The sequence below is a fragment of the Rutidosis leptorrhynchoides genome, chromosome 11, assembly GCF_046630445.1.
Source record: "Rutidosis leptorrhynchoides isolate AG116_Rl617_1_P2 chromosome 11, CSIRO_AGI_Rlap_v1, whole genome shotgun sequence".
Taxonomy (NCBI): domain Eukaryota; kingdom Viridiplantae; phylum Streptophyta; class Magnoliopsida; order Asterales; family Asteraceae; genus Rutidosis; species Rutidosis leptorrhynchoides.
The window spans coordinates 328,752,091-328,777,890 of NC_092343.1; the positions used below are offsets into that span (position 1 = coordinate 328,752,091).

The following is a 25,800-nucleotide window of genomic DNA, read 5'->3' on the forward strand; positions in this document are numbered from 1 at the left end:
CGACCACGTAACGGGACCTAAGTTAGCGGCGCCGTCAATGACGATTTTGTCGGGTCGCTACACACACACACACACACACACACATATATATATATATACATACATACATACATAAATACATACATACATACATACATACATACATACATACATACATAACTATTTACACATAATTGTTCGTGAATCGTTGAGAGCAGTCGAAGGGTAATTGATTACATGAATATAATTCTAAAACTTTTGAGATTCAATATTACAGACTTTGCTTATCGTGTCGGAAACATATAAAGATTAAGTTTAAATTTGGTCAGAAATTTCTGGGTCGTCACAAATTGGGACGGTATTATTCAAAAAAAACATCAAAAGATTATGAAGTGAATTAAGATAACAAAGTAGAGCAAAAAACTTACAACTTTTGGACGACAAAAGCCAACATTATCTTGAAGTAGCTCATGGTCATCTTCATCCAGAACATATGTCTTCTCTGATTCTCTTAAGATTGAAACACCATAAGTTATAGCGGCAACCCAAGCACACATTAACGACCAAAAAGTGAGGATTTAAAACGCGAACCTACCTTTTTTTCTTTTCTTCTTCCGTTGCTTTTCCTCATTACTATCTACCCTATCCTCGTCCTCTTCATCCTGATCATCGTCATCGACATCGTCCACTATAGAACTATCTTTCTCATACTCATCTTCTCCTTCTTCTAACTAAATAAACAAAACAATACCAAATCAAACATCAGCACACAAAGCATAGCTACTTGTGTCACAATCATGCAAACTGACGTATACAAATAGAACTTTGCTAATGCTAGAATTCTTTTGAATAATTGGGGGAAATCAGAGCCAACTAAGAATAAACCGTAATAAAATTTTGTAATCAATCAATTAGGTAACAATTATTAATTAAATTAAACATACAAATTATACGAAATCCATACCGTCTTTTCCGTCTTCCTCATCATCGTGTTCTTCGGGATCAACTGTACCACCTTCAGGCTCTTTATACTTGTACGTAGTTTTCGACCGGTTTAAAAGAGCAGTTTATAAGAGAACAAATTGTACAAAATCCATACTGTCTTCTTCGTCTTCCTCATCATCGCGTTCTTTGGGATCAAGTGTATCACCTTCAGGCTCCTTATACTTGTACGTACTTTTCTACCGGTTCAAAGTGAAGCTTATAATTGAAACAATTGTTTCCCTTATTTAGCGGGGCAGTTTTTGATAACTGCAACAACGTGGGAGAGAACATGATGCGACAGTTTTCCAACATGTAGGTCAGTTTTACGTATCATTAGGATATCAAAGGGTATTATAAGTAATTAGCCAGGTTAACCGCAGCTAAGATTTCCTAATGACGTCAACAGATTTTCAAGGGCTGAGATTAATCAAGTTTTTCCTAATCTAAGGGCTATTGTTTTTTCAACGAATTATTTTTAAATCAAAGATTACATCAAAAGTGTTTTGTTATTATATATAAGAATGATTTAGGTTGATTTATCTTTTTTTTTTTGGAACGTCGATTTTTTGGCATCAGTAGATCATTTCTTTCAACGATCCTCATCATTTGCACGTAACACACACGTTCGGGCGGAAACCCGAATCCGATCGACGATACCCGGGAACACATCCATTCGGGCAGTGGTTCCGGGTAGGGGTCCGTGAACGAATCCGGTAAAACCTCCCTATAGGGTCAATATATACCACCATTATTGGTGTTCAATTGGTTTTAAGAAAATCATGTCATCCATAAGGATCGAACCCATGACCTCTCCCTATCCCATGACACAAAGTACATGGGGAGAACCGTTTCAGTAAACGTTACGATTGATGGAGAGCGAGTGAACAGCCCGAAGTAGACCACAACGAATGAGGATCGTAAGTGAGAAATAGACTAGGAACTTGATTGATTGATAGTAGCTAATGTGGGTAATCAGGACGATGATCGTACAAGAGAAATAGAAGGTTTGGGATAGTGGAATTGGAAAGTAGGAACTGAAGTTTCGTCATATGTTTATTTTGCCATGGGACTTTCCTTTTTAACTTAAAAATATTAAGATAAATGAATTATACATGAGTTAGGGATATATTTTTGAAGGGACATAGTATAGTAAATAAGATTTGTAAAGGCACGTGTTTGGTCAGTAAGGCCAACACTCATCTCTTCTTCTTGGTCGTCTACTCTTTTCCTTCAATTCATATTATCCATTCAATATCCTCCACATAAAAATTCCACACTCATCTCTTCTTCTTGGTCGTCTACTCTTTTCTTTCAATTCATCTTTTGAAATCAACCTGATCCCTAATTTACAACCAACCAACCAAACACTCTTTTGATCAATCTCTAAATTTCAATGGCCGAAATCGTTCTTACTTCAGCTGTCACTGCGCTGTTTGAAAAGCTACTGTCTGTTGATTTGATGAAGCTGACTCATTCTGAAGGAATCGAATCTCAGCTGCAAAATTTGAAGACAAAGTGGAGATATTTTGAAGCTGTGCTTGCTGATGCAAGTGAGAGGCTTATAACAGAGGAATCTGTTAAAGTGTGGCTGCAAGATCTTCATAGTTTGGCGTATGACTTAGAAGATGTACTCGATGATATGGCAACCGAAATTATGCGAAGAAAGTTGAATGATGATTCACGTGGCCGTACAAGCACCGGTAAGAAATTGAAAAAGATCATTCCAACTTCTTTTACTAATTTCACACCTCATAGGATGATTTATGGTCATAAGTGTTAGAGTATTAGAATGATTAGACCGATTGCATTGTGGGCTCGGCCCGTTAGGGTTTTACCAATTAGGGTTTTGCCATGTAATCTATAAATATGCATAAGTAATATGATAATCTTTACAGGTTTCCATTAAGTAACATGGTATCAGAGGGATATGATCCTGGTTGAACCCTAAAAATATCGTCACCACCACCATCATGTATAATTAGCCGTCCAATATCCATTAACACCATCTATCTGTTCCTTTGAATAAATCTCAACCATCTTTTTTTTTTTCTTGTTTCTTGTCTATCCCATCGTTTTTTTCTTTTTCCCTTGATTCCATAAAAACTCTCTTTCTCCTGTTTTTTCGGCCGCAAAAACTAATCGGTAATTGGCCCTAGCCTGCTTTCAGCCGCTCACACCTTTCTAACATTTATTGGTTTCTTTCCTTCATATAATATTTTAATATTTGTTTAGTACATGCTTCGAACAAATCACGGATTTGCATCCTTTGAATTTATTCTGTAGTTAATTTTTTTTTTATAACCTTTTTTTTTTCTTTCGTTCATATATTTCAAAACAACTTTTCATGGTTTCTCGTGACTAAAAAAAAAAAATGTCTTTAATCGGCTTCCGTTACATAGCCTCGCATGCAGCTTTTTTATCCTAATAAACAATCGGCGTGGAGCTGAGCCGCCTAGCATGACTAGGTTCCAAACCCCAAAAAAAAAAAGAGGAATACAAAAAAAAATAAAAAAATAAAAAAATATTGTCAAAACTATTGTTTGCAGCGTTGAAGAATACTGTTATCGTCAACAAAAGTAGCATATGAAAGCGGTACTTGATCCTTAGGCACAGCAAGCCACGGCGTAAAAGAAAAAAAAACGCTACGGAAAAGGAGAAGCCGTCAAGAAATCTGCAACTCTATCAACGAATTCAGGCTATTCGATGCAACAAATGAAGAAAAAAAAACATAGTTTATTTTATTTCTTTAATTTAATATTTAATGTTTTGTACCAGTCCGAACTTTCGCGATTTCGCCGTTCGTACTGCGGGGGAGTGTTAGAGTATTAGAATGATTAGCCCGATTGCATTGTGGGCTCGGCCCGTTAGGGTTTTACCAATTAGGGTTTTGCCATGTAATCTATAAATATGCATAAGTAATATGATAATCTTTACAGGTTTCCATTAAGTAACAATAAGATGCGTTTGATGCTAGATGAGATTACCGTCAAATTGAATGGTCTTGACAAGAATAGAAGTATGTTAGGTGTAAATATCAATACGATTGTTTCACTACAATCAAACAGAAATTTTGAGCGAACGGAGGAAACATCACTGTAAGATCATGAGTGTCCAGTTTTGGGCCGAAAAAAGGATGAAGCGGCAGTGCTCGAGAAGTTGTTGGGGGATGAATCACGTAATCCAAATGTGAGCGTTGTGTCCATAGTTGGCTTTGGTGGGGTTGGGAAAACAACTCTTGCCAGACTTTTGTACAACAACCAAAAAGTCAAGGATTACTTTGAACTACGAGTATGGGTTTGTGTTTCTGAAGGGTTTGATGTGCTCACTGTTAGCAAGGCGATTTATCAAGATGTCACCGGAGAGGAAAACGCACCTGCTAGTTTAAATTCACTTCAGGAGGCCCTTAAAGAGAAACTTTCAAACAAAAGATTCCTACTCGTGTTAGACGATGTTTGGAATGAAGACCACCAGAAATGGAAAGATGTTGAAAAGCCACTTAAAGGAGCGCCAGGAAGTAAAATCTTAGTTACCACACGGGAGATAACGGTTGCATCAGTGATGGACGGTGTCGAACGCCACAATCTTGGGCTATTATCTGATGAGGATGCTTTGTCCTTGCTGGCTAAATCTGCACTAAATGAGCATAATTTTGACAAGCATCAGTCATTAATATCAGCTGCTTGATTGATCATTAAGAGATGTAAGGGCTTGCCCTTGGCATTGATAGCAATTGGGAGGGTCTTAAAAGGAAAAGGTATTGATGAATATGAATGGGATAAGTTGTTAAAGAGTGAGATATGGAGTTCAAATGATGGTGGAAGTGATATTCTTCCGGCTCTCAAGTTGAGCTACTATGATCTTCCTCTACATCTGAAAAAATTGTTTGCATATTGTTCATTGTTTCCAAAGGACTACTTGTTCAACAAGAATAAACTAGTCCTATTATGTGTAACATCCCGCCTTTTTCCATTTACTTTTCCGTTATACTAATATAAAGTCCGTTATATGTTTATAACATCTCCCGTTGATAAGCGTTTTAAATTATCTCGTTTAGGTAATTCCCGCACCCGAACGAAAGTTGAGGGACTAAACTTGACAAGGGATCAAACCCTTGACTAGGTCAAAGGGTCAAACCCCTTTCACCCATTCACTTTCATCTCCATCTCTCTCTTTCTCTCTAGCAAGAACACACACCCAATTTCCAAATTCATTCAATCATCATCTAAATTCGATCTAGGAGGCTTACAACAAAATAAATTACATATTCGTGATCCTCTCTTCATCCTCTTCATTTTGGTACCAACTTCATCTCGTTTGGGTAACATTTCTAAAACTCTAGATTTCTCTAAATTCGTGTTTTTGACTTGAAATGGTGTTAGTTAGCGTCTATGGCTCATTGTGATGTCGTGTATATAATTTGTATGCTCGATCTCGTTGTTTTAGTGTAACTAGCATGAACTTGAATTTTGGTGTGTTGTTCTTGAATTTTGGATGATCATATGTTGTTAGATGTTAAAAGTTCATGTTCTAATTGTGTTCCTAGTATCATTAGCCTCATTTTGATGTATAGATTGATTTAAGAAACTTCATAAACGCGATTATTGATTTTGTGAACTTTTGGTTAGGGTTGACAACTCTTAAAACGAACTTTTGATGCGTTGAATGCTTGTTAATGTTATTGATAAGTGTTTAGTTGTGTTACATGTTTCATTACCTTCAAAACGGCATATCATATGTATAAATTGGATTCCCGAAACTTAAATTTCAATTGATAAACTTGAAACTTGAAACTTGAAAATAAACCTCTATTGATCACTTGACGGGATTTCGGTTATAGTATATGATGTTTTTGCTTGATGAAAAGTGCTTAGTTGCGTTCCTTGTCGAAAGAGCTTTCCGATGATATAAAATACATGTTCTAATTGTTTGCGGATCATAAAATGTGATTGTTTGTGTTTTGGTTCGTCCATTTGAGGAATACAGCAAACAGGGCCTGGGAAAAGATCAGGACGCCGTCCAGATACTTGGGACGCCGTCCCACCTTTTGAACCGGGACGCCGTCTAGCTTCTCGGGACGCCGTCCCAACCTTAAAACCGGGACGCCGTCTAGCCATTTGGGACGCCGTCCCATTTGGCTAAAACTGGCTGTTTGCTTTGGTCATTTGACATGAAAATGTTTGCTATGCTACGGACCTCCGATTAACATGAAACTTGGCCAACATGCTCATATATGATTATATAACTTAGAAAAATTGTCGGATATCCAACCCGACCCCGTTGACTTTTCTGTTGACTTTGACCCGACCAAGTTGACTTTTAATCAAACTTAACCAAATAATTGTGCAATCGTTCTAACATGTTTTTATACTTGTACCTTGCATGAAACATGACAATTTGATTCACATGCTATTAGGATCGAGTCTTAACGAGCCATAGGACTAATTGAACATCTTTGACCTATCGTGTTTACCGTTATTGATACAACCTATTTGTTTAGGTCAAGACTAGCATTGTTCTTGCACACATTTACTTGTTGAAGTACTTTACTACTCGTGCATTCAAGGTGAGATCATAGTCCCACTTTTACTCTTTTTGAACTTATATTGGGATGAGAAAACATAAACGATTCTTTTGAACTAAGTGAACACAAGAACGGGAAAACAAACATTCTACATACGAGTTTAGAACAAAAATCCTCAATTCGATTATCATTAGTTACACTTGCCGGGTGTAAGCGAGAACTTATGTTATATGGCCATATGGGTTGACAACCCTCATCTTTGACGGTTCGCTACCGTCTACGGATGAAATATATTTTCGAGAATCAGTGTTTGTTCTAGCACTAAGTGATGGGGTATACAATGGAAGGAATGTTAAGCTTTGATAATTGGGTGCTCGTGAAACAAACTTTTGGAATGTATTACTATTATTTCATTGATGCAAATCTTGTGGTTCACTTGTACTTACTTACTTAAACCTATGATTTCACCAACGTTTTCGTTGACAGATTTCTATGTTTTTCTCAGGTCCTTGAACGATACATGATACATGCTTCCGCTCATTATTTTGATACTTGCATTGGATGTCGAGTATACATGCATAGATGGAGCGTCTTTTGAATAATTTTAAATTGTGTCGCATAAGTTTCATTTGTACTTAAAACTTCGTATCGTAACTTGTGGTGGAACTATTCTTGTAAACTTGAACAACCTTTACATTTGAAATAAATGCGACATATCTTTTGGTCAAACGTTGTTTTAAAGACTTATGACCACGTAACGGGACCTAAGTAGACGGCGCCGTCAATGATGATTTGGTCGGGTCGCTACAGATGGTATCAGAGCGTTGGTTGTAGGGATTTAGAGTTCATTAGTGCCAACCCCGAGTCAAAGGGTACATTGGTGAGTCTAGACTACAACCGGCATATAGACTTGAAGTAGGAATTACTTGACTACTTGTGCATTTATACTCGAACGCTTCTACTCATATCTACTCTTAGTTCATCTTAATCTCACGTTGTTTAATTTGATTGACGCGCCACCTTGACTATATGAAATGATGTCGAATGCACATATGAATCAGGGTAATATAATTTCCGGGATTATATTACGGTGACTCATATGAACGTTCCGACATTATGACATAAAGAATTTAAGGCGAGTCGAGGAAAAACTTCTCTTTATCTTTATTCTATATCACGGTTAGTATTATTGAGAATACTAATCAATGATATTCTTGTGTCTTGAAGGAACAATGGCTCCTCGTCGTGTACGCCGCAATGAAACTCCCGAACAAGCTCTCGAACGGATGATAGCTACCGCCGTAGATGCGGCCATGGCCGGTCACTCATCCAACAACAATAATAATAACAACCACAACAACAACAACAACAACAATGGAGCCGGAAACTCAAACGAGGGATGCTCCTATAAAGCTTTCATGGGGTGCAAACCTCACACTTTTGATGGAACCGGGGGACCGGTCGTGCTCACCCGATGGTTTGAACAAACGGAAGCCGTCTTTAGCATAAGCGGTTGTCGGGACCAAGACAAGGTCAAATACTCCACTCACACCTTCGCCGGTGTCGCTCTTACATGGTGGAATACTTATGTACAATCGGTGGGTACCGATGAAGCTCATGCCCTCTCTTGGGCCGATCTAAAGGAAAAGATGATTGTTGAATATTTTCCGCGCGAAGAAACCCGAAAGCTTGAGGAAGAACTAAGAGCTTTGAAAGCGGTCGGAAACGATCTTAAAGCTTATAACCAACGTTTCGCCGAACTATCCTTGATGTGTCCTAATCTTGTTAACCCCGAATCTCAAAGGATTGAGCTCTACATGCTCGGTCTTCCAAAAAGCATCAAACAAGGGGTGATGTCATCCAAACCCACTACTCATCAAGCCGCTATGAACATGGCTCGCCAACTAATTGAAACGGTTGACGAAATCGTAGTTCCGGCACCTAAGGCCGAGGATAAATCGGGCGGCAACAAAAGAAAGTGGGAACCCTCCCAATCAAGCAACAACAACTTTGCTAAGAAGCCTTACACCTCCGACGGCAAGAAGGGTTATGCCGGGAACCTACCTCTTTGCAACAAATGCAACAAACATCACTTTGGAGAATGTAGTAAGATAATTTGCCACCGGTGCCAAGGAGTTGGTCATAAGGCCAACGATTGTAAAAGTGCCACTCCCGTCGCTCGAAAGTGGCCCAATGCACCAAAGACGGGCACTTGTTACGAATGTGGCCAAACGGGTCATTATAGAAATGCATGCCCAAAGAAGAAAGATAACCCCAATACGCGCGGCCGAGCTTTTAACATCAACACCGAGGAAGCCCGGGATGACACTGAACTAGTCACGGGTACGTTTCTTCTCAACAATTCTTATGTCTCTTGCTTATTCGATTCAGGTGCCGATAAATGCTTTGTATCCAAGACTTTGACTCATTCTTTTAGCACTCCACCTCTTCCATTAGATACCACTTATACCATTGAAGTGGCTAACGGGAAACTATTAAGTGCCGACACATATTACCGGGGGTGTACGATAAACATCTTGGGTAAGGAATTTGAAATTGATTTGATACCCATGGAACTAGGAAGCTTTGATGTAATAATCGGTATGAATTGGTTAGTCAAAACGAAATCTCACATTCTTTGTGATCTTAACGCAATCCGAATTCCTATCGAGAATAGTGAACCTTTGATCGTCTATGGCGATAAGAGTTGCACCGGACTCAACCTCGTTTCGTGTATTAAAGTTAGAAAACTACTCCGTAAGGGTTGTTTTGCGATCCTTGCTCACGTTAAGAAAGTCGAGTCCGATGAGAAGCACATCGATGATGTGCCAATTGTTAGTGACTATTCCGATGTATTTCCCGACGAATTGCCGGGTCTTCCGCCTCATCGACCGGTTGAATTCCAAATCGATCTTATTCCGGGAGCCGCACCCGTAGCACGTGCACCATATAGACTCGCTCCATCCGAAATGCAAGAATTGCAAAGTCAAATCCAAGAACTACTTGACCGTGGTTTTATCCAACCTAGCCATTCACCTTGGGGCGCTCCAATTTTATTCGTCAAGAAGAAAGACGGATCCCTACGAATGTGCATTGATTATCGTGAACTAAATAAATTGACGGTTAAGAACCGATATCCCCTTCCTCGCATCGATGATCTCTTTGATCAACTACAAGGGTCTTGTGTATATTCGAAAATCGATCTCCGCTCGGGTTATCATCAATTAAGGGTTAAGGGGGAAGATGTCTCCAAAACCGCTTTCCGAACTCGTTATGGTAGTTATGAATTTCTTGTAATGCCATTTGGTCTCACTAACGCACCGGCGGTGTTCATGGATCTTATGAACCGCGTGTGCAAACCGTATCTTGACAAATTCGTTATCGTGTTCATCGATGATATTTTAGTCTATTCAAAAAGCGAAGAAGAACACGAGGAACACCTCCGACTTGTGCTTGAACTTTTAAGACAAGAACAACTCTATGCCAAATTCTCCAAGTGTGAATTTTGGTTAAAGGAAGTTCAATTTCTTGGTCATGTTGTAAGTGACCAAGGTATTAAAGTCGATCCAACGAAAATCGAAGCCATTAGCAAATGGGAGACTCCTACTACTCCTACTCACATTCGTCAATTTTTGGGTCTCGCCGGGTACTATCGTAGATTCATCGAAAATTTCTCTTTGGTTGCACGTCCTCTAACCGCATTGACTCACAAGGGAAAGAAATTCATTTGGGCGACCGAACATGAATCCGCATTCCAAATCTTGAAAACGAAGCTAACCACCGCTCCTATCTTGTCACTTCCCGAAGGCAATGATGACTTTGTTGTATATTGCGATGCCTCAAAACATGGTTTTGGGTGTGTATTGATGCAACGAACGAAAGTCATTGCTTATGCTTCTCGACAACTCAAAATTCATGAACGAAACTATACGACACATGATCTCGAACTCGGAGCCGTCGTCTTTGCACTTAAAATGTGGAGACACTATCTTTATGGAACCAAGAGTACTATCTTCACCGATCACAAAAGCCTTCAACACATTTTCGATCAAAAGCAACTAAACATGAGACAACGAAGGTGGATTGAAACCTTAAACGATTACGATTGCGAGCTTCGTTACCATCCCGGGAAGGCAAATGTAGTAGCCGATGCCTTAAGTCGAAAAGAAAGAGCGGTGCCTCTTCGTGTCCGAGCCTTAAACATCACCATCCACACAAACCTTAATAGCCAAATTCGGGTAGCCCAAGATGAGGCTCTCAAGGATGAAAACATCTCTCTCGAACACTTGAACGTCCTCACCTCTCGATTCGAAGTTAAAGAAACCGGACTCCGATATTTCGCCGGAAGAATTTGGGTGCCTAGTTATGGGGATCTACGAAGCCTTATTTTAGATGAAGCCCATAAGTCACGATACTCGATTCACCCCGGTGCCAATAAGATGTACCACGACCTTAAACAACTATATTGGTGGCCGAACATCAAAAGGGACGTAGCTACTTATGTTTCCAAGTGTTTGACATGTTCCAAGGTCAAAGCCGAACACCAAAGACCGTCCGGACTACTTCGACAACCCGAGATCCCGCAATGGAAGTGGGAAAGGATAACGATGGATTTTATCACCAAACTACCAAAAACGACGGGCGGTTATGATACCATTTGGGTTATTGTTGACCGTCTCACCAAATCCGCACACTTCCTTGCCATGAAAGAAACGGACAAAATGGAGAAACTTGCACAACTTTACATTAAGGAGATCGTAGCCCGACACGGTGTACCTTTATCGATTATCTCCGACCGAGATGGCCGTTTCGTTTCTAGATTTTGGCGTACATTGCAAGAAGCGTTGGGAACGCGTTTAGACATGAGCACCGCATATCATCCTCAAACCGATGGACAAAGCGAACGCACAATTCAAACCTTAGAGGACATGTTACGAGCTTGCGTGGTTGATTTCGGAAAAGCTTGGGACAAGCACTTACCTCTCGCCGAGTTCTCTTACAACAATAGTTATCACGCGAGTATTAAAGCCGCACCTTTTGAAGCGCTATATGGCCGCAAATGTCGTTCACCTCTTTGTTGGGCCGAGGTAGGCGACGTGCAAATCACCGGACCCGAACTCATTCACGAAACCACCGAGAAAATCGTTCAAATCCGAGATAGGCTTAGGACGGCCCGAAGTCGTCAAAAGAGCTATACCGACAAACGACGCAACGATCTTGAATTTCAAGTCGGTGACCGAGTAATGTTAAAAGTCGCACCTTGGAAGGGTGTAGTCCGTTTTGGGAAACGCGGGAAGCTAAATCCGCGGTATATTGGTCCTTTCGAAATCTTGGAGCGTATTGGAACCGTTGCTTATCGTTTAGATCTTCCGCCTCAATTGAACTCCGTTCATCCTACCTTCCATGTATCTAACTTGAAAAAGTGTCTTGCCGAACCCGATATCGTCATCCCTCTCGAAGGACTTACTATTGATGACAAACTTCATTTTGTGGAGGAACCGGTTGAAATTGTGGACACCTCCGTCAAGACATTGAAACAAAGCCGAATCCCGATTGTCAAGGTTCGTTGGAATGCCAAAAGAGGACCCGAGTTTACTTGGGAAAGACAAGACCAAATGCAAAGGAAGTATCCTCATCTATTCGTGAATTCGGAAACGCAAGATCTCGAGGAAGAAACAACGACTACTACGCCTACTTAAATTTCGGGACGAAATTTCTTTTAAGGAGTAGGTAATGTAACATCCCGCCTTTTTCCATTTACTTTTCCGTTATACTAATATAAAGTCCGTTATATGTTTATAACATCTCCCGTTGATAAGCGTTTTAAATTATCTCGTTTAGGTAATTCCCGCACCCGAACGAAAGTTGAGGGACTAAACTTGACAAGGGATCAAACCCTTGACTAGGTCAAAGGGTCAAACCCCTTTCACCCATTCACTTTCATCTCCATCTCTCTCTTTCTCTCTAGCAAGAACACACACCCAATTTCCAAATTCATTCAATCATCATCTAAATTCGATCTAGGAGGCTTACAACAAAATAAATTACATATTCGTGATCCTCTCTTCATCCTCTTCATTTTGGTACCAACTTCATCTCGTTTGGGTAACATTTCTAAAACTCTAGATTTCTCTAAATTCGTGTTTTTGACTTGAAATGGTGTTAGTTAGTGTCTATGGCTCATTGTGATGTCGTGTATATAATTTGTATGCTCGATCTCGTTGTTTTAGTGTAACTAGCATGAACTTGAATTTTGGTGTGTTGTTCTTGAATTTTGGATGATCATATGTTGTTAGATGTTAAAAGTTCATGTTCTAATTGTGTTCCTAGTATCATTAGCCTCATTTTGATGTATAGATTGATTTAAGAAACTTCATAAACGCGATTATTGATTTTGTGAACTTTTGGTTAGGGTTGACAACTCTTAAAACGAACTTTTGATGCGTTGAATGCTTGTTAATGTTATTGATAAGTGTTTAGTTGTGTTACATGTTTCATTACCTTCAAAACGGCATATCATATGTATAAATTGGATTCCCGAAACTTAAATTTCAATTGATAAACTTGAAACTTGAAAATAAACCTCTATTGATCACTTGACGGGATTTCGGTTATAGTATATGATGTTTTTGCTTGATGAAAAGTGCTTAGTTGCGTTCCTTGTCGAAAGAGCTTTCCGATGATATAAAATACATGTTCTAATTGTTTGCGGATCATAAAATGTGATTGTTTGTGTTTTGGTTCGTCCATTTGAGGAATACAGCAAACAGGGCCTGGGAAAAGATCAGGACGCCGTCCAGATACTTGGGACGCCGTCCCACCTTTTGAACCGGGACGCCGTCTAGCTTCTCGGGACGCCGTCCCAACCTTAAAACCGGGACGCCGTCTAGCCATTTGGGACGCCGTCCCATTTGGCTAAAACTGGCTGTTTGCTTTGGTCATTTGACATGAAAATGTTTGCTATGCTACGGACCTCCGATTAACATGAAACTTGGCCAACATGCTCATATATGATTATATAACTTAGAAAAATTGTCGGATATCCAACCCGACCCCGTTGACTTTTCTGTTGACTTTGACCCGACCAAGTTGACTTTTAATCAAACTTAACCAAATAATTGTGCAATCGTTCTAACATGTTTTTATACTTGTACCTTGCATGAAACATGACAATTTGATTCACATGCTATTAGGATCGAGTCTTAACGAGCCATAGGACTAATTGAACATCTTTGACCTATCGTGTTTACCGTTATTGATACAACCTATTTGTTTAGGTCAAGACTAGCATTGTTCTTGCACACATTTACTTGTTGAAGTACTTTACTACTCGTGCATTCAAGGTGAGATCATAGTCCCACTTTTACTCTTTTTGAACTTATATTGGGATGAGAAAACATAAACGATTCTTTTGAACTAAGTGAACACAAGAACGGGAAAACAAACATTCTACATACGAGTTTAGAACAAAAATCCTCAATTCGATTATCATTAGTTACACTTGCCGGGTGTAAGCGAGAACTTATGTTATATGGCCATATGGGTTGACAACCCTCATCTTTGACGGTTCGCTACCGTCTACGGATGAAATATATTTTCGAGAATCAGTGTTTGTTCTAGCACTAAGTGATGGGGTATACAATGGAAGGAATGTTAAGCTTTGATAATTGGGTGCTCGTGAAACAAACTTTTGGAATGTATTACTATTATTTCATTGATGCAAATCTTGTGGTTCACTTGTACTTACTTACTTAAACCTATGATTTCACCAACGTTTTCGTTGACAGATTTCTATGTTTTTCTCAGGTCCTTGAACGATACATGATACATGCTTCCGCTCATTATTTTGATACTTGCATTGGATGTCGAGTATACATGCATAGATGGAGCGTCTTTTGAATAATTTTAAATTGTGTCGCATAAGTTTCATTTGTACTTAAAACTTCGTATCGTAACTTGTGGTGGAACTATTCTTGTAAACTTGAACAACCTTTACATTTGAAATAAATGCGACATATCTTTTGGTCAAACGTTGTTTTAAAGACTTATGACCACGTAACGGGACCTAAGTAGACGGCGCCGTCAATGATGATTTGGTCGGGTCGCTACATTATGGATGGCAGAAGGTTTTTTGTCCCAATCAAAAGGCAGCAGTAACACAATGGAGAGTCTAGGTCACCAATATTTTGAAGATCTACTGTCAAAGTCGTTTTTTCAACATTCATCTATTAAAAAATCAAAATACATAATGCATGACTTAATGAATGACTTGGCCATAAGTGTTGCAGGAGAGTTCTTCTTTATGTTGGATTATAAGAAGAATGCAAATGGTAGGAATGAAGCTTTTGATAAAATCCGTCATTTTTCATTCTTAGATCCAGATGAAGAATTTATAACCTTTAAGGAATTACATAGATCAAGACGCTTGCGAACGTTCTTACCAGTTGGGTCATACTCTCATACATCAGACCATGTTCTTGTCAAATTGCTTCCCCGACTACAGCTCCTAAGGGTGCTAAGCTTTAATAGTTGTTCAATAGAAAAAGTACCAGAATCCATTGGCGGTCTCAAGCATTTGCGTTACCTTAATTTTTCGGAAACAAAAATAGAAGATGTACCGGAACAAGTGGGTGAGCTTTATAATCTACAAACCCTGTTGGTTTGTGATTGCCATAGGTTGTCTAGGTTGCCAGTCAGTTTTGCTAAGTTAATAAAGTTGCGACATCTTGACATGAGTAATACTCCAAAGTTAGAGAAGACACCCTTAGGGATAGGTGGGTTAACGAGTCTACAAACTCTAACATTGGTTTTTATCAAACAAGCTAACGGTTTCAAGATATCTGACCTTGAAGGCCTCGTGAACCTTGAAGGTCATCTTTCCATTAAAGGCTTGCAAGAAGTGACAGATTTGCAACAAGCAATAGATGCCAACTTAGAAGGAAAGAAGGGTCTTGTTAGTTTGGAAATGGAATGGGGTGATGAATTTGACAATTCTCGGAATTTGTAAACAGAATATGAAGTGATTGAAAGACTGAGACCTCACAGTAAGTTGCAAAAACTGAAGATTTCGAACTATGGGGGAACGGAATTTCCTAGTTGGTTTGCAGATCCCTCATTTGATATGTTAACACAGCTTAGAATAAAAGGGTGCAAAAATTGTACACATTTTAATGGTATTGCATTTCCATTATTAGACCACTTTGGAAGTTTCTGATATGGAATTCTTGGCGAAATGGTCAAATTGTGATGGTGACAAAACTACTGGATCGTTTCTTCATCTTCGTGAAATTCATCTAGAAAATTGCCCGAAACTGGTTGAGTTGTCAATTGGATTAATACCGTCACTTGAGGTTTTGGTATTAAAGAAATGTTCTGAAGTAGTCTTAAGAACCATGGTTGTTGTGTCTTCAGCAATTCAGAATTTGGTTATTCGTAATATTGAAAATCTTACAGAACTTGATGTGGATGTTTTAAAACATCTTGGGGCAGTTGAAATATTAAAGATTGAAAATTGTTATGAGTTGAAAAAGGTTAATGTTGGAAGTAGTAACACCAAATCTGTGCTTAGAGAAGTGTATCTTTCTAGTTGTAGGTCATTGGAGAGTTACAATTGTCCTAATACTGTTGAGAAATTAAAGATCTGGAATTGTAAATCAATGACTTCATTGATCTTGTCACTTCCATCCTCTCTCAAAGTTCTTAGAATCGATAGTTGTGATAATCTAAAGTCGATTTCTGATAATCTTCCATCCTCTCTGGAAGTTCTTGAAATCTTGTTTTGTAAGAATCTAAAGTCATTTCCTCATGAGTATTTGCAAAGTCTTAACTCTTTGAAAGAGATGTGTATAAGGAAGTGTCCAAGCATGGACGATACATTTCCAAGTGGGTTGTGGCCTCCTAATTTAAGGATACTAAAAATAGGAAGAGGGTTAAAGAAGCCAATATCAGAGTGGGGGCTGCAGAATTACCCAACCTCACTTGTTGAACTAAGCTTACATGGTGATGATTCAGGAGTGACTTTTCTTCTCTTATGATTTTTGCTACTTTGTTTAGTTTAGTGATTGATATCTTAGAGAAGCTGGTAAAGTAAAGACGGACGCTTTCATATATATATATATATATATATATATATATATATATATATATATATATATATATATATATATATATATATATATATATATATATACATATATATACATATATATAGGGGCAGGTTCAAACGAGAACAAAAAAAAGGGCGAGAACTGCGAGAACCTTTTAATTAAATAGTTTTTATGCATTTAAATGCAGCAAATTACATGCAAATGTTAATTAATATTCATATCATTAACAAACATATGTTCATTACTACAAATTACATGTTAGATTGTTAATTATATGAAACTGTTTATATATTCAGAAACAAATATGCACATGTGAACGAGAAACTATATGTTTAGTTATATAGGTAAAATATAAGTTTTTTAAACTATTTTAAGTTCATTTTTACTCTCCATCAACATTTATGGGTGATTCAATCTAGTTACATGTAAAAATATTTATAAATCAAAAGTTCTCGCAGTTCTCACCTTTTTTGTTGTTCTCGTTTGAACTTTTGACCATGTATATATATATATATATATACACACATAGATATATATATATATATATATATACATAGATATATACATAGATATATACATAGATATATATATATATACATACAGATATACATATACATACAGATATATATATACATATGTCATAGATATATATACATACATATATACATAGATATATACATACATATATATATATATATATATATATATATATATATAAGAGAGATTATATTAGCTTAGTTGTCAACAAACCCGAATTAACAGCATGTAATGACAAGTGTATTTTACACATGTCAAATTCTTAGTGGTTATAATTTTCAATTAACAAGTTAAATGATAATAAAAAGCCGTAACATTAATAAAAAAAAATCGATTAAAATATGGAGAAAAAAAAGGAATTAGTATTACAGTACCTTTTTCCTTTCTCTCTCATTCAAAGAAAAAAAAAATCCCAGATCCCATTTGTTCACCTTGGATTCCAATCCCAATTTTCTTTCAATTTTGATTCTTTTAACGATTAAATAATCAAATCGACGGAACTTCAGATCAATAATTTTTTTGGATGGGTCAAACGAAACCTCTCATCGGAGTTGAATCAGGTAAGTCGATTTCATCTTTATCATTGATTAGTTTTCGTTTATAATTTTAACCATTAATGGTGATTTGGATATTTGAAATCGATATAAGAGCATGTACAGAATTCCCTAACCAAAATGGTGCAGAATCGGAGTTTGAGACACTCTAAAATAAATTGCTAAACTCAATTGATATTGTTGAAAAAGTAGTTATGGAGAAATTGCTAAAAAGGCAGAACGGGGAAAAAGGTTAGGACTTTGATGTCCATGATGTGAGTCGGTTTCTAAATCTTTCTTAGATTTGGTTGGTAGTTAAACAAGGCTCAACCCTTAATTGAGATTTACGAGCATCAATGAATCGGTGAAATATAGTCGATTAATTGGTCATCTACTGATGATTTTGCGCTTCTATCCTATTATGATAGTGTTTACCTTTATTCTTGAAAGGTTTAGTATATGATTATTTGGGGTTACAGATGAAATCATGTAAGGCCAATTGTTAGATGATACTATATCTGTAGGGATCTACTGTTAGACCTTCATAACATAGATGAAAGTTGCTGTTGATATTTTCTTGTAATTTGGTATAGGTATTCACTTTGTAATAACTTTGGTTGAAAGTTGATAAAATTGACTTTTTGGTAACAGTTGTGTTTTGGTTACAATTGAATTAAGTAGTAATGCATTAGCATTGTTGTTTCTTGCATAAATTCTACAAGCAGATTGGTTAACGAATGTTGCTTGTCATGGTCCTTTACGAGTAATAGCGTTTTCTGCCACATTTAGACTCAAGATGGGTACTCCGTAGTTATAAAATTAATGTATTGTGTATAAGAGGTACAAGCAACTTACTTGATTGTTATTGCTTGTGTTAAAATTTTGGAAAAGCTCGATACTTTTTGGGCATGACCTCGGGTTCATTATAATCGATTGTTGTCTTTGAGAGTCTTAACTTAATTTTGAAGCGCTTTTTGTGTCTTTTGATGTGTACAATTGTTTAAGCGCTACTGTTCTCTTTTTCCGGGTTTGACAAATTGGAACCCCAATGTGTATGTGATATGTATTAACTAAATATTGGGTTGTTTCATATGCTATTGTCCTTATAATATGGGGAGGTGATCTTACACCACTACTTTTTGATCCATGTACACCTAATTATCTATTATACTCTTAATTACACTTAGAATAATAATTAAATTTAACTCCCTACATTAATCTAAAGTTATAATTGTGACTTTATTATTAGACAAAAGTGTACATGAATTAAAAAGTGGTATGTGATGATCACTTTCCTTATAATATAAGATGAACTTCATAAACTATAATGTTTCCTTAGTAATTTATAATCTTTATATATAACTAATTTCAAATAGTTTAAATCATTTCTAATGGTTTTTGAGTAGCCGTGCAAGGCACGGGTTCAAAACCTAGTATATATATATATGTATATATATATATATATATATATATATATATATATATATATATATATATATATGTGTATATGTATATATATCTATATGTATATGTATATGTATATATATCTATATGTATGTGTATGTGTATGTGTGTGTGTGTGTGTTATGAGAAAAGGAGCGGAACCTAAAATCCGAGGAAGTGCTCCAGGCAGTCGAAAAGAAGGAAGCTAAGTATGAAATTCCGGACAAAAGCTTAAAGGTATGGTTTCTACACTGAAATATGTAGAAACCATTTCGAAAATCAATTTGTTTTGATTTTGTCTTTGAAGTACCATTTGTAGGTACGATCTACGCAGTTGATTGACATTGCGTTCCATTTGGGTTTAATACAAGATGTATTATTAAAAAATAAGTTTGACGGACGTAATGGGAATTTAAAATCTTTTTGGTTTCTCAGATTTACACGTCTTTCCTTAAAAGCCAGTAACACTGAATGAGTACTTAATTGGTTTTGAAGAAACTGTGTTGGTTTCCCGTTTAGTGTTTGACACATGCTTAGAAAACGTATGAGTTTTATGTTTAGAAACATGGTCAATTTTATCACAAGGCTTAATGGAAGGTTTCTTTGATTTGTAAGCAAACCAACCATATTGATCACGATATCTTGTGATTTCCCAGTTGTTCCCTTATGTCGTTTCTAAAATGGACGGTTGTTTTGGTTTGAAAACTAGAATAAACTCGCTGGCCTGGGGATTGGGTTTTGTCTAAAGTGGAAAACTTTGATGGAGATTGAGTAGAAGCCTTCGGATTGTTAGGTTTTTGGGTTGATTGCCTCGATTTATCTATCTGTGGACTTGGTATCATCCCGTTTTATGTTTTATCTGGTGTGGGGTTTGTTTAGTCTTAGGTAATTTGCTCGAAATCGGCTTCGAGTACATTGAGGTAATAACTTTCTACTCAACCGTTTGAGGAGAATCCGAAGTTAAAGTCTGAGTCCCAACCGATACTAACCATTTTTCAGGAAGACTAGATGATTCAATATATTCCAAAGCATCATAAAATTCATCTATGTCTTCTAAAGTTATCGGAATAGTATTAAATGTTGGGGTTAAAGTCAAGGTCTGGGTTTCTACAGAAGTCTTTGATGATTTGGTCTCGAGAATGGATACATTTATACCAACAGACACCAATTTGGGTTTGAAATGGTGTACATTTTGATCCTTAGAGTTAGTTTGCAACTGACCCTCTAGTTTAGAAATTGTTGCCTTCAAACATTCTTCGGATGAATGAAGTTGCAAACATTTACCAATAAGATCTTGAATGGTTTTCTTAAAACTAAGCGTTTCTTTGTCAAAAGATTATGTTTTGACACTATTTCATCCTCAAGCATAGTTATTCGAGTTTTAGTTTGAGAAATGAAGTCAAGTTTATTTTTTTCCAAAACTTTTTGCTTGTTTTACAAGATCGGATTCAAGAGTTACGATTTTCCATTTTAAAGCAAGAATGTTTTCTGATGGTGGGTTAGCAAAACATTCAGTTTTAGCTTGAAGTTTGAAAATTTCCGCATTCAAAGACTGGTTTGTTTTAGTGGGTACCTTATATTTGGTGTTGAGATGAATATACATATTCTGAAGTCGAATGCGCTCTTCTTCAAAAGAATCGCATTGTCGTTCCACGTATGCTTTATGTTTGGAAAGTTGTTCTTTCATTTTGTCTTCAAGAGTTTTGATTTGATCATACAACTTTCTATTTTGAGGATCCACACTCTTTAATTCTTTCAACTCAGTCTCTAGTTTAAATTTGCATTTTCAGCTCTGGTTCGTTTAATTCCGGTTGAAGATTTGATTATGAAGCAACAATCTCAGTTTTTTTTTTTTTTAAGTTGTAGTTCTTTATAACTCCTTGCTTGAGACTGTAAGTCTGTTTCTAGAGTAGTTAATTTTATTTGTAGTTGCTCGTTCTCGGATTTGCTACTCGAAAGATGTGAATTTAATTCCTGGAGTTGAGCATTCAACTTGTCAATGTTGGAAGATGCTTTATAAGATCCCAGTTCAACTTCAAGTTTAAAAATTTTCTCTTTCAAGTCCAATTCGATAGACCGTGCACTTATTAGTTGAAGGTGGTAAGTCTCATACATCTTCACTTGACATGGAGGTTCATCGCAGTATAGGATGTGTTCTCTTGTAGTAAAGAAACATTTATATATGCGTTGTTGATGTTCATTTTCTTTTTTCAAAGTCGGTTTAGCAGGTACTTGTTGAAAAGCCATCGTGGTGAAAACTGAATTTTCTTTGAGAAAAACTGAATACACCCGAAACCTTTGCGAAATTGCAAAAATTCAAATATCTTATCGAATGTCGGTCACTTATTGACTTTCAGGGTCAATTTGATAAGTATATCAAGTTTTTCCGTGAAAAATGATAAAATCTTACAATTGTGGAAAAACTAGTTATCGAACCCTCGCTTCGCGCCGGAGGTTCGGTTTTCAATGTATTTTATTGCGTTTAGTAAAATTATTTTGTGGCTAACGATGATGTCGTTGAAGCGCAACTCGAGTCGAACTAAAAGGTATAACCCGTGAGAGATTTAAATGTTATTTTAAATTAATAATATATGTGCATCTCCGCGTTTCGCTATGGAATTGTCGACTTTTAAAAATTTAACGCAAAATCAACGTGTATGAAAAGTACCCCAAATATTTAGCGTTTTTTAAAAAGCGTCCGTTTTGCGTATAGCTGGTGACATTGTGTTCCTAAAATTATTTCGAGTTTAACGATGGTGTCGGAAAAATTTAACTCGTTGCGAGCGAGAAGATATGACCCGTTGAATATTTGGGTGGAGTTTATTTAAGATTTTTTATGAAAATGGTTATTTGACACTTTACCCCCGTGTTTGGGGGGTCGATTTGAATTTTTCAAAAAAGTGTGGGGGGCTTTGTTGGTAATATGAAATTTAGTTAAAATTAAAAAAAAAGGTGAAAAGTCGAAAATGCCCCTGATTACTATTCGTAACTTTTGTCTATTAGTTAATATGTAAATAAATATGTTTATTAAAAAAATTGTTAAAAAACTCAACAATATTCGTTAACTTTTTTAACACTGTTAGTCCTTTTCGTTGAAAACTTAACTGAGATACCTAACAATCAGTTACTAACTTGGTTGGGTCAAAATTTCGATTGGTCCTGGTGTAACTCTAATAGGCTTCTGATCTGGTCATGCTATAGGCTGCTATTTAATATTCAATGGACCTAAATAGACAATTGGGCTTTCGAATTTAAATTGACTGGATTGGAACTCGAATTTAAATTGACTGGATTAGAACTCTTGATCAGTTATGCTAAACAGAAACTCACTTTAACCACTTGAGTAGATTATGTAATCATGAAGTAAGTATACAAATTAAAATATTTTATCGTTTGCTTCTTGTTTAGCTTCTTTCCCAAATAGAACAAGTACGAACCAGTTCACTTCCCAAAAACTAATCACACTTTTCTTCTTCTTCTTCTTCCTCAAACGTCCTGAACCAAAAACGTATAATCCCACTTTTTTGATTTGCTCGAGGTTCAATACCCATTAAAACTATCTTCTTCTACTTCAATTTTGCTCTTTTTCTTCCCTAAAATCAAACCACATGAACCCTAATCAAACAATCGATTCAAACTGATACAAAAACTTCAAATTACTGAAGCAATGGTTTCTGTCAATCGTAGTTAGGTTGATTCTAACACAAATCAGGCAGCATAACGTTACTTATTGAAGAATTGGTATTGCAGGCCTTAGGCCGATGGTGTTCTGGAGTTTGTTAGGTTTCAGGCAAGGTTGTTATGGTGGTTCACGGTGGTCGGTGGCCGGAAAAACTCAAATTAGCAAGAAAAAACACAGGTAAACACACAAAATTAATCACTATAGATTGCTAGAATCATGTTTAACAATTATCAATCAGTCACAGATCCAAACAAGTGATTTAATTGCAACTTTGATGAGATTTTGTGAAAAAAAATTTCGAACAGAAAATTTGCAGATCAACGAATCAAATGTACGAATTAGAACCTGAAATTAAAAACAAGTGATCACTAGATGAGATAGAAACAAGCTGTAAACACAGAATTCATTTACATACACTAATTCTCAAACTCGATTTCTTATTGGTAAACAGAAAAACAGATCAAAATGTCGATTTCTACAAATTTAAAGCATGAATTCAGTTCAGGATCGATGAAGATGAGCTTCTTACGCTCTGCTACCACGTGTAATAGCTAATCTAGATCGAATTCATGCTTATGATCATGTTTTGTATGTGTAACTGTATGTATATGAATGCACATATGTATCTGTATATGAATCTATATGTATATGACAGTATGTATAAGATGACAGGTTTAATGATGAAGATAAACACAGAGATATACACTAACACATGGTCAAAATTCATTCATGATTCAGTGGTTACATGTGAGAGGGAGTTATTTACAAGGTGAGTTGAGAGAGAATGCTAAGTGTGTGAGGAATTGGTGAGAAGTGATTCAAGGCTTAGTGAATGGTCAACCTCTAAATGGTGTGAGATGGTGTCTATTTATAGATGATAGACATCATGTACATTAGAGGGATTAAATGCACAAATTGCATTCTAATTCTAGTCCTAACATCTTAATCCACCTCAACTACTACATCAACATCATGATTGGTGTTATCGATGGTTGATCTCATCCATCATTTTTGAACTTGAGGTTGCTGTCATTGTTGCATCACCCATTTTATTATATTGGACACAAAAACGGATGAAATTTTGTAATCAAACATGAGAGTAAAATTGTAATGGAATTAGTATGGATATAATCAATAGTTAAATTACGTTTCTTTGATGGAACTGCAATACAACATCCCTAGTTAATGACTTTTTTTTTTTTTTTCCTTATAGTAGATCTTTTAATTAATTAATATGCTAAATATGACTACCTAAGGTATAATAATACAAATATAATCTAGTTTTCTTCAATCTGCAGTGTAGGAGGATTTAATGCTATCGAGTACATTAAATCATGTGCTATCTGTCTTTTGCTGCCAAATCGTCTAGAGGTGAGTTTGCGTATTAGATTCTTTGTCAAGATTCCTTCTTTGGTATGTTTAGATTCATATTTCAGATGAATCAGAAGCCTAGGCTGCAAAATTTCTACTTGGGGGGAGTACTTAGTCAGTACTACTCTGCAACTCGGGGAGTACTCGGATCTTGACCTTGTTTGACTTTGACCTAGTTTTGACTGATTTTTCGTGGTTTGACCGAGTTTTGACCGATATTTCAAGTAATCTTGAGCTTTGGCCGAGTACTCCCCGAGTTGCAAAAAACCGAGTAGGACGAGTACCCTCCGAATAATTCCGAATTCTACAACATTGTTCAGGATGTTGCTAGAACTAAAGCTTGTACGTGATCTTTACTTTTCCTACACATGCTTCATTCGGTACGCCACTTGTTTTCTTCTACTTCAATTTTGTTCTTTTTCTTCCCTAAAATCAAACCACATGTACCCTAATCAAACAATCGATTCAAACTGATACAAAAACTTCAACTAACTGAAGCAATGGTTTCTGTCAATCGTAGTTAGGTTGATTCTAACACAAATCAGGCAGCATAACGTTACTTATTGAAGAATTGGTATTGCAGACCCTCGGTCGATGGAAGGGACTCTCGGATGATGGACACTAGACCTTAGGCCGATGGTGTTCTTGAGTTTGTTAGGTTTCAGGCGAGGTTGTTATGGTGGTTCACGGTGGTCGGTGGCCGGAAAAACTCAAATTAGCAAGAAAAAACACAGGTAAACACACAAAATTAATCACTATAGATTGCTAGAATCATGTTTAACAATTATCAATCAGTGGCAGATCCAAACAAGTGATTTCATTGCAACTTTGATGAAATTTTGTGAAAAAAAGTTTCGAACAGAAAGTTTGCAGATCAAGGAATCAAATGTACGAATTAGAACCTGAAATTAAAAATGAGTGATCACTAGATGAGATAGAAACAAGCTGTAAACACAGAATTCATTTACATACACTAATTCTCAAACTCGATTTCTTATCAGTAAACAGAAAAACAGAGCAAAATGTCGATTTCTACAAATTTAAAGCGCGAATTCAGTTCTGGATCGATGAAGATGAGCTTCTTACGTTTTGATACCACGTGTAATAGCTAATCTAGATCGAATTCATGCTTATGATCATGTTTTGTACGTGTAACTGTATGTATATGAATGCACGTATGTATCTGTATATGAATCTATATGTATATGACAGTATGTATAAGATCACAGGTATAATGATGAAGATAAACACAGAGATATACACTAACACATGGTCAAAATTCATTCATGATTCAATGGTTACATGTGAGAGGGAGTTGTTTACAGGGTGAGTTGAGAGAGAATGCTAAGTGTGTGTTTGTAATGATGTGAAGAATTGGTGAGAAGTGATTCAAGGCTTAGTGAATGGTCAACCTCTAAATAGTGTGAGATGGTGTCTATTTATAGATGATAGACACCATGTACATTAGAGGGATTAAATGCACAAATTGCATTCTAATTCTAGTCCTAACATCTTAATCCACCTCAACTACTACATCAACATCATGATTGGTGTTATCGATGGTTGATCTCATCCATCATTTTTGAACTTGAGGTTGCTGTCATTGTTGCATCACCCATTTTATTATATTGGACACAAAAACGA

At 36.7% G+C, this 25,800-nt stretch overlaps 2 protein-coding genes across 7 annotated transcripts; both read left to right on the top strand.

Moving 5' to 3' along the window:
• The first annotated feature begins 2,122 nt into the window (after window positions 1-2,122).
• Window positions 2,123-25,465, top strand: LOC139876522 (putative disease resistance RPP13-like protein 1). Of its 6 annotated transcripts, none has more exons than XR_011768154.1 (5): window positions 2,123-2,663; window positions 22,854-22,962; window positions 24,084-24,536; window positions 24,740-24,890; window positions 25,165-25,465. XR_011768154.1 is itself a non-coding variant. In XM_071863855.1 (4 exons), the coding sequence occupies exons 1-4, from the start codon at window positions 2,357-2,359 to the stop codon at window positions 24,779-24,781; spliced, it is 531 nt and encodes a 176-aa protein (XP_071719956.1). In that variant the 5' UTR covers window positions 2,123-2,356; the 3' UTR covers window positions 24,782-25,465. The 6 variants fall into 6 exon arrangements, 3 of the variants coding, with proteins under 3 accessions (XP_071719956.1, XP_071719958.1, XP_071719959.1); XR_011768155.1 differs by having other exon boundaries at window positions 24,084-24,156; window positions 25,158-25,465; XR_011768153.1 differs by having other exon boundaries at window positions 24,740-25,465.
• On the top strand, window positions 3,922-15,514 carry LOC139877189 (putative disease resistance protein RGA3). Its single transcript, XM_071864600.1, has 4 exons — window positions 3,922-3,979; window positions 4,079-4,619; window positions 4,662-4,904; window positions 14,594-15,514. The coding sequence occupies exons 1-4, from the start codon at window positions 3,922-3,924 to the stop codon at window positions 15,489-15,491; spliced, it is 1,740 nt and encodes a 579-aa protein (XP_071720701.1). The 3' UTR covers window positions 15,492-15,514.
• Window positions 25,466-25,800: the final 335 nt, after the last annotated feature.